This window comes from Aythya marila (assembly GCF_965140915.1).
Source record: "Aythya marila genome assembly, chromosome: 2".
In the NCBI taxonomy this organism is placed as follows: domain Eukaryota; kingdom Metazoa; phylum Chordata; class Aves; order Anseriformes; family Anatidae; genus Aythya; species Aythya marila.
Window position 1 is genome coordinate 71,680,604 of NC_139043.1, and position 14,574 is coordinate 71,695,177.

At 39.9% G+C, this 14,574-nt stretch overlaps 1 protein-coding gene across 2 annotated transcripts in view; it reads right to left on the bottom strand.

Annotated features, from left to right (window-relative positions):
* MYO10 (myosin X) overlaps window positions 1–14,574 on the bottom strand; it is a 164,518-nt gene that overhangs the window by 46,267 nt on the left and 103,677 nt on the right. For both annotated transcript variants that reach the window (XM_082754759.1, XM_082754758.1), the window contains one exon: window positions 11,404–11,484. In XM_082754759.1, the coding sequence (XP_082610885.1) occupies window positions 11,404–11,484 (81 nt within the window). The remainder of the gene's footprint in view (window positions 1–11,403; window positions 11,485–14,574) is intronic.

Sequence of the window (14,574 nt, forward strand, 5' to 3'; positions counted from 1 at the left end):
AGGGACACTGATCAATGGCCCTTTGTTTCCCTAAGGCAAGTTCCATCTTTTCTTAGTTACACGAAGCACATGCTTAGTTGACTCAATTTTTTTTTTTTTTAATTAAAAAAATTAAAAAAAAAAATAATTAAAAAAAAAATCCTGTGGAAAAAAGCTCTGCCTTACTTATGGTTTTACAATCTGCTGTGTCACATTTAAATAAGAACATGGCTCTTACTGCCCCCCAGAAATGTATTTTCCTCTATCCCTCTTCACCATGATCAGAAAATCTGGAAAATACAATCATGAGACTCCATGACTGGTAAGATGCATTTTCACTGCTGGCATACTCAGCCTAGGTTTTCCTGGGACTGAAGAGCATTGTGGACTGCACTTCACTGGAGCAACAGGTGTGAAGCATCTTCCTTCTTTGCACAGCTGACTTGCAACTTCAGTCTGGGTACACAGTTGTAAGAGTGCTGCACATATGCCTCGCTTTCCTCTTCTTTTTTTTTTTTTTTTTCTCAAAGTTGTGTGACAAGAGGCATTGTGGCTCCGGGTACTCTATTATGTGCTGACCAGCACACCCAAAGCAGCATGAATAACTTAAGCAAACCATTCAGACATGCTCACTGAAGCCAATAAGATGTATATGCCCTTTAAGAACTTGGCTGATCTTGAGATGCTCTAGGTTGAGCATGCCAGTGGTCACAGGGAAACAGCAATTTTGGATGGCTGAACAGCAATTTCTTCTATGAGAAATTTATACACTGGCACTGAGTATACAACAAAACAGAACCCTTACATGTTTAAGTCAGAAAGAGACACTGAAGATAGAATCAGCTTTCCTAAACAGGATTTTGTTTGCTCTGTGAACGATTTGATTACATTAACAACTTCTGTGATGCTAACTTCAGTGCTGGCCCACTTTTAGCAAACGTCACCATTTCTGCCTTTGAAAGACTACTTAGTTAATGATAGCGTAGCTCTGAGGCTGGACACCATCTCTTTTTGGCTAAATATGCACAAGTTGTGTGGCTGGACAAACTGTAGGTAGACATACTGGTCCTTTTCATGCTGAATCTGGGGCAGCCATTCATTTGAGAAAGCCAGTGTCACAAAAGGTTTGGCATTTATCTGGCTTTCTGGAAGTGGATATATTCTCTCAATTCATCTACTTTATCTTTGCTTGATTATAAAAAGTTTGAGACCACCCAAATCCCCTAGTTACTACATACCTAATGTTTAAGATTTCCAGGTCCACAGAGAGTAAGTTTTGAAAATGCCATTATAGATCTCATCATGTCAGCTCTGAAAATATAGCACAGCATTAGTTCGGCAACAAACTTGCCTTTTCTACACCAAACATTGTGTAATGCTCACAGGTGTGTGAGACAATCCAAGGTGGCAGCCAAAACTAGAAACTTCTCAGTGGCCTGAATGATTTACACAGTGCAAACTGCTTCTTGGCTCATGTGCAGAAAAACAGGAACTCTGCAGACCGGATGCCTGAAGTGTACACTTACCCCGTGCTTGAGACCAAACAACAAAATTAATGCTGTCCACAGAGCCTGCAGAGTTCTGCTTTCTACCACCTCCACAGCAAAGCTCCAGGGAGCTGAGTCCTGCCGTCCAGCTCCTTATTGCTGGAGCAGGGAGCACACATCAGGAGCTTGGGGGAGACAGACCAACAACAGCAACCTCAAACTCTTCCTGTAGATCAGGCTAATTGCCATCATGCAGGTAGGACTCAGCTGTTGTCCTACAACATGGATTTTACAACTAAATTCTACTTCATACAACTAAAAATGCAATCTCATTTCTCTAACATTGACATAACAACAGTGTTAAGAATGGACATGCCTTGCTTCTTAGATGTATCAACTTCCTAAAAATACTAGAAAACAATTTCTGAGTGTTTTCAACAAAATTCAGATGCATTGATGACATTTCAGCCAATGTTTCATGTTTGAAGTATGTTACAAGGTGACTGCAGTTGTACTTAGCCCTTGTCAATTTATCACAGTGAGTTTTTCTCCCATGAAGTCTTTGCTTATTTGCAGTACACTCTGATTAAACTAACAAAAGCCACACACACATTCACAGGTACAGTTAAATATGAAAACAAAGTTTAAGAACTGACCCAAGTCTACTCTTCAACATTACCATTCACTCTTAACATGATTTTTATATTCTGAGGGTGCCTCTGACAACGATTTGTGAATAGCTGGGACAGTACTACAACTTCCAGATAATTCCTATCAGCAATCTAGCTGTATTGAAAAATATCAATGTTATTATGCTTCTATTTATATTGCAAGGTACACAGCTCGTAAGTACTTTTTTTTTTTTTTTTAAATAAGCAAATAACAAATGAGAAACAAAATGAACGCTCCCCTTTTTGAAGCTAAGCAGTTTCAGCAAAAGAAATACCAAATACCTTTAATTCATGTTCCACACAACAAAAATACCACCTACTTTTTGACCTACTGCCACTGTTACCACTTGGGGTTTAAAAGGACGTATCTTAACATCAGTGCGAGAAGAACAATCAGGAGTTATGAGAATTCCCTTTCCCAGTCCCATATGCACTTTATCAGATCATATCACCTCCATCTAGATTTGCAAGGCAAATCTAGGGTTGCTCGTCTTGAGACCAGAATAAAACTCCCATAGACTTCAATGACACAGGATCAAACCCATTCCCTTCACAACAGGTTCTCTCAAGCAATTTTAGACTAATTTTCTACCCTGTGGCTGAATTCTAATGTTCGCAGAGGCAAGCTCTTTAAGTGGGAAAGCAAGAGCAAAATGAAGATCCCAGAACAGAGCTGTTCTACTTGCTGGGCTGTGGGGTTTGTTTCATGGGGGGCAGAAGGGGGCAAATGACACAGAGCAAAGACAAAATACAATGCTGTCATAATATCCTTTATGTTACTAATGTATATACAGGCACATTCAGTTTCCTGTGTTTCTACAGTGAAAGAATTACTGTCTCAAATGCATCCCATCAAGTTTCACCAGAACTAAAAGAGCAGTTTAAACCTCTGGGTACTGCAGATATCTCACTGGACTCTCCCACCCCCGAATGCATTCATCCCCACTGACACTTTTCTGCAATGTAATCAAAGCCAAACTACAGCCGTGTCTTATGCCGTAATAAAGTGCAGGGATACTACATTCCTAAACTTTACATAGCTGGTTCTCCTGAATCTATGCCATGGATTGCTAAACAACAGAAAAAATCTTTCTCCACAAAGCAGACCATTGCCACAGCTCAGATCTTCCCCCCTCTGCACACACAGCTCCAGCTCTGCTGACTTTTTTCCTGCTCTGCGAACAATCACTCCTTTAACTTTCAAACAGAGCATGATTTAGTAAAGCAGACCGCTTGGAAGGAAAGTTCTCCTGGCGTTCAAAAATATGATTAGACCCGTAATTTAGTCATTTGTTCATAAACCTGATTCTGCACACATTTAACCTCTTTAAAAGAAAATTCAAGACCAGAAACATTTCCAATACAGCTTGCTCTGACAAACACCAGTCATTTTCTTTTCTCTTTCTACAAGTCCACTGCAGCTCCAAGCATGCAAGATTAAAATTATTAGAAGAAGAAAAAAAAACACACACACAAAAAACAACTGCATGAATTAGACCCTTACCTTTTAAGGCTTTTTCACCCTTCAGCGTTCACCCATTGTGAAAAACTGAATCTTTAGCAGTTGCAGCTATGCACACACACAGACCAGGGCTTTCTTCAGCTCACTGGTATTTCAAGTCTTTCATGTGATATCTTTGGCTGTACTTGCTTAATTCATTCCTGCTGCACTCAAAGGAAGTCAAGCCTAGCGAGGGCTGGCTCTACAGCAATTGCTGTAGATATTCCTGACTAACAGGACAGCAGGGCTAATCTCACTTTATAAGCATCAAGAATGTAAATATATTTCACAGCCAACAAATTCCTAAATCTTAAGAGATAAAACGCAGAAAATGCCCTGAGACACAGTTCAGCAAGGGAGTTACGAATGCTGAAGTTTTTGCTAAAGAACAATACTCTCTGCCCCAGCTACGCTTTTGGAGTTTTAACGATGGCTATTTATCATGGACTCTGCATATTCCCTTGTAGTAGTTACCATGAGAACACAGCAAACAGGATTTGAATTTAAATTGCCACCTAGAGATGCGGGAGGACTTTTTTGTTGTTGTTGTTGCAGTTAAAAAAGGAAAACTCCAAAAGCTTGATGAAGTACACGCTTTTTCCACACACGCATTTGCATGACAATGCTTGCAATTCAAATACTTGGTGCCAATGCACCAGAAGGAAGAAAAGCCAAGTTCTTTGCTTGGTATATATAGAAAGAAACTACTTCAGATTTGCGATCAGCAGTTGCAATTCTGCAAATGCCTGTCCATGCCACCTAACCACATACAAAGGAATTCAGAAAACACGCAAAGAAGCCAGCAGGTAGTGCAAAATGCAGAGTAAAACCAGTAAGACCCTCTGCTGCTGGCAGAACAACTGCTGCAGCAGTCCAAGTTCTTCTCACTTTTAACTACTACAAGTATCAGCTCAGAAAGAATAACTACACAGCAAGCATTGCACTTGAAAAACACTCCAACCCGAGGCTTTTCTTTTTCCCCCCACAGAATTGGTCTGGAGCTTGCTGCTTGGGCCACCTCCTCCCAAAGCAGTGTCTGCTCTCCACGCAGCCTCCCAGCCTGCTCCTGCAAGGACACCACCACATTTACCATCAGAGATCTGACAACGACCTGTGGACAGACTCCCACCAAATGCTCTTTCTGGAGAACGTGGCAACTGGGCACTTTCACAAAACACTCAAAAAAGTCTGTTTGCCTGCACTGCCTGGGATTTGATGCCATCTTTGCAACACAGCACCTGCTCCCTCCCCGGTAGCACCCATCCCACCTCTCGAGCTTTAAACACCTCCCTTTTTACAGTCCTTACACGTGGTCACTGGAAGAAACTCTTAATACACTTAAATAAAGGGATGCCTTGTCAGCCCTGCTTAGTTAGCAACAAACCTTGATGAAGAAGAAGGACATGCCTGTCTGGGCAACTGCCTGGAGAGAGGAACGACCTGCTTCAGCCCAGCAAGCAGCTGTGCTCTGAGACAGGGATAAAGGGGCACCCCGGGCAGCAATACTGGCACGCTGCGTGAAGACAGCACAGAAGCTGGGCAGTGCCTGTGCAGCACAAGACTCGCTGCAGGAACCGTCTTGTTCCATGGGTTCAGATCCACACGTAACGTTACTGCTGGCACTGTGCAAGCAAGGATTGCTTTCCTTACACCCACTCCCTTCATCACTTTTACCTGAGGAGTCTTCTAGTGCCTGACCTAATTAATTACTCAAGTGATGTGCCAGAAAATGATGCAGCTGGGACATAATCCACAAGTCTTGATTTGAAGCTATGTAATTCTGCAAAACCCAAGGCGACAAGATCCAGGTAGCTGAATTAAGCCGTGTCAGCTGGGCATGGTGCCACACCTTATGACTGTGCCTTCCTGATGAAGAATAAAGCCTTATGAGAGCTAGTTAAAGCAATAAGGACAAATAGTTCATAGTTGGCCCTGTGTACTTGTGGCAAGAGATGTGAGAGCAGGGAAACATGCTCTGCTTTGGGGAAATGGCTGGTCTCTCCAGGAGCATGAGCCCGAAGAGCAGTGCTCTGAGCCATACCCGGACTGCCTCAGCAAGTCTGATCCATACTCAGAGCCTGCGGCTCTGCTTCCTCCAGCAGCAATGACAGCAGTAATTGGCAGCCAGAGAGCCTTCTTAAGACAAATATTTATTGAGAACAACTGAGATTAAAGACAAATTTTTAAAATAGGCAGGAAGGATCTCTAATACACGAGCAATTACACACCTATAAATGAATACTGCCAGACCATAACTTTCTACAGACAGTACCACACACCCCCTGCAGTTGTAGGTGGGCCACATCATATATTACCTTTACTTTCAAAGTATTACAACAGGGAAGTTGTACGGGCAATGATCAGGCTTTCTGTTCCCTCCTTATGGACAGCCAAATTTACCTCATAATGTGCCAGCTCCCAGCACCAGCAACCATAGCAGCTTCACTGCAGAAGGGCTACCCCAAGGCTCTACAACTGAGTCAGTAAACCATAACGATGCCTCCATTTGGAACCTAATGTTTTTTAGGTTTTAATTGCTGGGCTCAGCCTCTTGAAGAAGAAAAAAAAAAAAAAACACAAAAAAAAACCCACAAAAAAACCACACAACCAAACAACAAAAAACACAAAGACATCTACATGCCAGTCTGCTGACGGACTGAGGCTGGTGTATAAAGTATATGCTTGCAATACAACTGCAGCAGGATGTGCATAAAAATTTGAAGCCAGACCACTGTATTAAGGATTTTTTTTAAATAAAGATTTCTAAAAATAAGTATTTTATCCTGATGGCTAACAATCCTGTGCTGAAGGTTTAGCCTTGAAGTTCAGAGCCTCCCATCCTGCATCATTCAGGTTTTATGTCAGGGCTGTTTCTTGATGCACTGGCATTACAGTTGCTCTGTTTTCACGCATATTTCTTCAAAAAAACTCTCTACAAGGTAAACTCAGTAATTCATGGAGTCAAGGTTCAATATGACGATACTGTAATTCCAGCCTGACCACCAGTTCACATACTGCCTTTGCTGAACTTGTACCTGCTCTACACCCTGTGTACAATCATCGTCGCAGATGGGACCAAGCTGTTCTTCCATTGCTCCTTTGTACCACGTTCCTGAGCTGTACTTCTAATTGGTGTTTAGGTTGCTATCATGCCATACTTATGTCTGTAATGATTCAGAGCTATATTAAGAGTACAATTTTCATTCAGACGCCAAGTGAAATAGGTTTGCATCTTATTTGGTATTAGGGGACATGCTGCTTGCTATTCCACAGTGTCTCATGGCTATTAATGACCCATGCCTCAAAGCACACTGCAGGTGCCAATAGCCTTACCTTGATCCCTTTAAGTGGCTCTGTCCCCAGAAGTGCTGTTAGCAATCTTACTGCCTTGATACTAATTTTCCCAGAATGAATATGCACATGATGACAGTACTCCTAAGTAGCAGTAACCCTCACGGAATCTATTAAAGACCTTTTTGTACCAGCCTTTCTTTGAATTGCAAAGCTATTAATGGTTTTCCTGTTTCTCCCTGTAACCCCTAGCTTTGCAGTAGAGGTTTACAATACAGGTTTAATTTTGTCTCATTTCTTTACCTCATCTAGTTAAATTTAAAGATTAAATATATATAAAATAACTGCAGAGAAAAAAAAATGCCCTTTCAGAGATCAAACGCTTCAGAGAAGAAGGCTTTCATCTTGCCAGTAGCTAGACTATCACTGCAACACAGGAATAAGACCAACAATAAATGAACAGAAAGCAAAGTCAACAGAGGCTCAGCACTTCTGTTCCTCAAAGAAAAAAAAACAAAAAACAAAACCACATCTGGTCTACATCAAGAATTTCATGCCAACTCTAGTGAAACCAGGATTTTGCCCATCAGGATCAAACTGGATTAAGCCCTGAGCCTGCTTACCTATATGCATGAGAAAACAGCAGTGGCTGAACCTGTCTCAAAAGCAGGAGCAAGCTGTGCTAACCAAAGTTTTAAAATAGATCAGCACAGATGAGGCCGTTTCAGAGAAGAACACCAACACTAGAGGTAGGGGCCACCCACAGGGATTATACCAACATTAAGACTCTGAAGAAAAGTTCTGAATGGAGGGGAACTCGAGAAGTCACTTGAGCCAACTGTCTGAGGCTGGCTCCTTCTGGCCAATGGGAGAATTTCTGTCCCTGGAAGAGATCGCATAGACAGTTCAGAACTTAGATTTACGCAAACTGTCTCCTGTTGTTAAGCACAAAGGCTTAACAACTTTTTATTAATAAAAGCAAACCTAGAAGAAACATGCAGCTAAGTTGCTGTAGAAGTAGATGTAGTTTGTTTTTAAAAGACTTCTAAAAAACAAACAAATAATATGCACAGAATGGATGGATGAAGAACAGAAAAGGCAAGGTTGCCAGTATGAATCATTATCAGATAGAAAAGGAGGCAGGAAAAGAAACATGAGGAAAAAAAAAAAAAAAAAAAACAGAGAAACTTGTGTGAAATTTCAGAAGGATGAAATGATATGTAGCTCTGAATGCTGCATTGAAGTTGAAGGGAATGAAGGAGAAAGACCCTTCATTAGCAGAAAACACTCATTAAGCATTCCAAGTGGAAAAGTTTCCACGTTATGGCTAGTCAGAAGAGACTGGAAACTGTGAAGACAGATAGACTGATTGTTTAGGGGTCTCCCAAAGATTAATGGGTCCTCTGTTCTTCTGTCTGAGGCCTGCTTGCTGAAATGTCTTGTGACAAAAGGTCATGTACTCTATGTGCTCCCTTTAGGAAATTGCTCTAATGAGTGTAGATCCTGCTTTGATATGTAAATGTTTAGTATTTTATTGCATGTGCTGAATTGTTTTTGCTTGCCACTGTAACATATTTGAAAATTAAACTTTTGATCAATTAAAAATCAAATAATTACTGTAAATTATCATCTCTCTTATCCAACATGAATAAACTTTAATGACTAGAAGAGCGGAGGAAGTCCTGTCTGCTGCATGTTCTGCTTTTCAAAGCTTTGAATGTCTTCCATCTGCTCAACCTTATTCACCTACAGAATTCAAACATGCTTCTATGGTAAAATAGCTCTCAGGCACCACCTCCTCCTCTCCAGAATTTCAGAGGATGCTCGCTGATAGACATATTACCTATTCGTACCCAGTCACGAGAGTAACGAGTAGTTTGAGAGGCTTTGCTCTTGACAACACAACTTCTGCTCTTTCCTTTCAGAGCCCTTCTGGTCCAGCTCTCCTTTAATGCTGCATATTTCAAAAAAGCAATTAAAATGTCTCTTTCTTTCAAATCATTTGTTAATTCTCAAGCACCATTTAAATTAAATACCTTTTGAAGGGTGGCATTTTAGCATTCCATGTCACTGCCACCACAGAGTAAAACCTACAGACAGAAAACATACTGAAAGCATCCTAATTTCTCCATTTTAGCATCTCATCTGAATGTTTCTGGCATTTATGTTTCTATCCAGCCCTGCACAGTGAGGCACATATGTGGTAATCCCTGATAGTTCATGTGTTGCTAACGTCCCTCTGAGCTGTGCCGGTTCACAGCTATGCAAACCAGCCCACCCTGTGTTCCTTTGTCTTGCTGAAAAAAAGGAACATGTCATATGGCAGATGAACTATGAAAGACAACTCTAACATGATGTACATCCACAGAATCCAGCCAAGCTACAGAAGAGCCAGATGTCATCTACAGGCCTGCCTCTGCAGAGGTGTCGCAGCAGGAGCAATACCAAAAACTACACAAGACTGGCACTAAAAATCACCATGTCTGTGAGATGGAAGGAACAGACAGCAGTGCCCAGCAGACAAAACTTAAAATATTGAATTCCAGAAATGCATTCTGAGAATACCTTCCTGAGTGCAAAATGTCATTCACAAGTATTATGTACTATTTTCCTCCTTGTTTCCCATCAGGTCTTCTACTGCGCTAGCTCCAACAAGTAAAATGCATGATCCTTTCCCTACTACAACATCAATCTAGTTCTTCAAATAGGATTTCTTTAATTTGATTCAACAGCTTCACCAGGTAACTTGCAATGAAATTAAAGCAAATGGAAAACAAGGACAAACACTTTTGTGTGAGTTTTCATTGAAATTTTTGTGCACACTTTGAAAGGGACTGTCTACAGGAATTTCCAAATCTCTTTTTCTGCACAGAAACCTACAATTAGACATGGTTTCCTGAGACTGAAGCTGTCTCAAGATTCTTTAAAGCTTCTGCTTTCATAGATGCTAATTCTGTGAGAACTTTAATTTTAGTAAAATGTATGTGCAGATACAGTAGCATATGCCAAATTCATCAGGGATGGAGCATTCCAGTGGAAAAAGACTGTGAGAACAACAAGGACTATGGGAGTGGGAACTCAGTGGTTTTCTTGCAATGGAAACACAACAAGCACCCAGTCCTTGCATCAACCATGGCAAATCCTTGTGACTTTGGCACTATAGAGATGAGCTTTACTTGGATGCAAATGGACAAACAAGAAAAAACACTAGAGTTATGGAAATTCTTCTTATATTCTAGTGGCAGCAGGTGGGCTTTATGAGGGCTGTGGGGCTTCCAGAAATAAATGGGAGCAGGGAAAACAGGCTTTTCAAAACTGCACTCCCTCAGTGATCAGGAACGTTGCTACACACACGTGCTCATCGAACCCAGCTGCCAGCAAAGACTCTGTCATCCATGGGGTTTTGGCTGCCTTGTGGCTGCAAATCAAAGCATACTCAGAGCATGAAAGACTTCAGAACACAGAAAACAGGTCCCATTTGCTTACTGACTAGTTCCTCTTGCTAAGGTGCCCACAATCTGCATGTTATTTCACATACTACAAGCAACAGTGCGAAAGCATAGTTAAAAACAGTTAGCAGCTGAAAGCATATAAGGTCAGAGACGTACCGTACAGACAATCCAAAAAAGCTGGGAAATCTGGAAATCTGCCTGGTTTGATGTTTCATTGTCCTGATTAACTACATAACTCATATAAATGTAGTATCTAAAACCAGATTTATAGCAAAGTCAGCTATATGCATTGTGAAAACCATAAACCATTTTTACTAGTACCTCTACTTGTCACATTTTTACATGTACAGACCATACCAAACAATGGTCTATAAAGCCAGAAAATGACACACAAAATCCCACAATATCAGGACCAGCTAACAATATTAACTTCAGCAATTACTATACTGTTACCTTCGTCTTCTACAGAGCCCTCAAACATATCTAATTAAGTCTTGATATCTTCTTTCATTATCTGCAACTCAAAGACGAATTGATACAGTAAGCCTTAGTTTCCAAGTCTATTTTAAAAACCTATTTTGTAACAGAACTTAACAGCCAGCATGATTATGCCTAGTATTGCACATAAATTGGAAGAAAAGTATTTGTTACATGCACCACCATTCACTTCCTCTACTGATTTAAAACTAGCTTTGTCGTTTTGACATCTTTTTCCTAAAAAGGCTCTCACAGGTTATAAAATTGGCAACTCTTCCCTTTATAACCATCCTTAGAGCCCACACAGAAAGTTTTGAACACTGGCTATTAAAAAGGTGCCAAGAGACCAAGTCTGCCTGAAAAAAAAAAAACAACAAACAAAAAAACAATCAAAAACCTTTCCCAGTACCTTTACTTTGCAGATTCTTTTACAAAGCTGGTGAAGAACGCTACTGTCTACATCACACATCTGTAAATAACCAACCAAGCAGTGAAAGATTAAGCCTGGGATACACAGAAAAGAAAGAAGCAATTCTAAATCTTACCTTCTGCACATTGGGTTTGATGCACCGAACGAAAAAAGGATTTGAAGAACTCAGTGTTGCCATTAAAGAATGAAGTGATTCCTAAAATACAGGTAGAAAGAAGACAGCACTTCACAAGTGGACTTTTTGTACAAGCAAAATACCCCAGAAAAACTCTTACAGCTTAGTACTGCAGACAGTATCTACTGCAACACCTAGCGGTTCACACCAGAAAATACAACATTATGTAAACATAACACTGTGAGCATACAGAATAAACATATGCATGCTTGTTTCTTCTACTAGCCCCTCTGATCAAAACTTTCATTGTTCTTCTACAGTGAGCAAGATGTACAGGTTGATAATGAGGGAAACCGTTCATATGGAAACAACAAATTGGAAAACTGCTGTTTCAAGTATCTTTGAATGAGCGTTTTAAGACTTAGGATCCACATTTTGCAAACTGTTATACTCAATCAAGCCACAAGGCAAGGTGGAGGTCTAAGGTGAAACTAAAATAACTGCAAAAACTAGATTTCCTCTTTTTATTTCAACCACCCAATATCCATTCATTTTCCAATTTCCCTGCAATCAGCAGTATTTTGTTCAGAGTTCCCCTCTCCTACATGGTTTCTCCCTTTCTTGCTATAAAAGAACACTGTAGTAGTAAATATAAATCAATATGAAGGCAGAAAAAATGTAAAACATTTCTGAAAAAAAAAAAAAAAAAAAAAAAAAGTACTTTAGAATATAGTACCTACTGTTTTGTCAGGAATAGATTTTCAAACAAATCCCCCTATCTGACAAAAATTGAGTAAACTATATAGTGGTAAAGAAGATATATCTTACTGAAAGACAACACTTAAGCGGACAGCTGCACAGTTATTTCATTTGATAGCTAACTGCTATCAGTTATTTATTGTATTTAACAATAAAAAGATATGCTATAAGTTTCAGTAAAAAAAAAATACAGAAAAAATTTAAAAATGTGGTTTTGTTTTTTTTTCTCCCTCTGAGATTTGGAACTCTGTATGACCCAATTCACATTATACTATCAGTTATCTAAACCTCAAACTGGAGATAAAAATCACAAAAAACCCTCAGTCTTTTTATGATTATTATTTTAATTATACATCCACCCCTTTCCCTCCTGAGCCATTATTCCAACTTGCCCCATTCTGTATCATTAAGCATGATATTCCGTTTTAAACTGAAACCTTATATTTACTTGCAGAGATACAAACGACTGAGCAGGAGCATAGCCCACACTCTGAACAGCACTGAAAACTAGCAATGGTAACATTTCACTCCTCAAAGGTGGCACTGTGTGCCAGGCAGCAAAGAGAATACAGAGCAAGCTGCCAAGTAGAGAGAAAATTCACTTTTTAAAGGAGCAACACTGTGTGCCCTACCATATGTTTCTGAGTGAAACTGCCAAGGGCAGTCTGTTGCAACAAATTCTTGCTTTAATCTGCAAACGAAGGGTTTTCTTGGTGATTAAACAGGAAGCGATAAAGGCAACAGGCAGAGTTGTGGATGTGCACAAGAGTTGCTACTGAGCAAAGGGAGCAAATGGTGAAGTGACTGGGAACATAAATGATAGTTCTAGTTCTGTGGGTTATTTGCTTTTGCTGGCCTCTGGACTAGGAGTCAGAGGCAGCAAATACTAAACAGTGAGAAGATACAAAGACAAATATTTTTGTGTAAAGACAAATATTTGCACTTTAGAAGTAATGACTTCATTTGCATAAACCTGCGTGAACATTACCTATCTATGGACCTCTAAGCCAATTCTCAGACTTCCAGCAACACCAACTACAACACCAGCACAGACTGGAAAGTTGGTCAGTTTAAACAATGATGATTTGATCTGTTTTCACACTCATCTTTGGTACAGGCATCCAGATTTTATAAAGCTCTGCACACCTTTAAGTCAATGTCAGATGATGAGCCAAAATGAAGTTATCCTTGCTTTAAGCAATAAACTGACGCAGATAATATCCAACCTCAGCTATTTGACATGCACTCCCTGGCCCACAACAGTCAGCACTCTGAATCAAATGAAAAAAAGAGTTAACTAGCCTATCCTAAGAACTTTGGACAGCTTTATAACATGGAAAAATACCCTAGCAAGTTCACTGGGGATAGCATGACTTGAAAGTCAACCTCTTGTAAAGCACTCTGACTAGTCAGTTAGTGCAGCTTTAGCTAAGAGGCAACCGTGTTCTGATTTCATATTTTATCATGTTTTATGCTGTCTGTGGGCCCTGATGAAGAAGAGAAGGAACTCTACATTATGTTCTACCTTGCAAAGTGGATGAAAAAATATACTTAGTTTCTGTATGTTAACATCTTAAGACCTACTTTACACAGATACAACTATGTGGAAACAGTACCTTGCCTTATCCCCAGAGCTAGCAAATAATTTCACCCCATCACAAGTGGGTATTGTGTGAGGCAAGCAACGATAGCACAGAGCAGGCTGTCCACAGAATATAACATTTGTGTTTTTCAAATAAAATGCACTGTGTGCACCCCAGCATACATTCCTTCCTGTTTTGTCCAACAGTCAGCAATAGTCTGTTAGGATAAAATCTGCCCTCAAGGGGGTTAAGCCTGCTCCCTTTAAAAAAAAAAAAAAAAAAGTAAATGAAGAGTGCAAATGTATATTAATTTAAGCAAAATGAAAGACAACTAATCCAGACTTGTACTCCTGCAATTTAGAAAGGGTTTTGTGCCAAACTTTCTCTTTTAAATAATTTGCAGATAGACTTTATGCTAGATTTCAATTTGGTGCCATTTTTGATGGCAGGGTTATAAAGCCTCATAAAATGCTGTTTAATGTAAATGCTTTCCAAGCTAAGTTACAAAGCAATGCAACATCTTAGTGAGATATTTACTCGGTACTTATTTTTCATAGCATACAGGCACTGCTGTAAGGCTTTGTGCATTTGTGTGGTTGGCTTTGAATTAGAAAGAAGAAACAAAACCAGAGACCAACTTCATGGCAGAGCTTTAAAATAAGGACAAGTAAGCAAATGGAAAGCAACAGGAGTTTTGTGTGGATGGTGTGATGTGAACTTTGGCTTCTGCTTGAAACTAACTAGTATGCCCACTCAGTTGATTAGTAAGTGCAGTTTCATAGACGAGACAGTATTATTTTGATGCTTAATTTTCACCTGTTTTGATCCA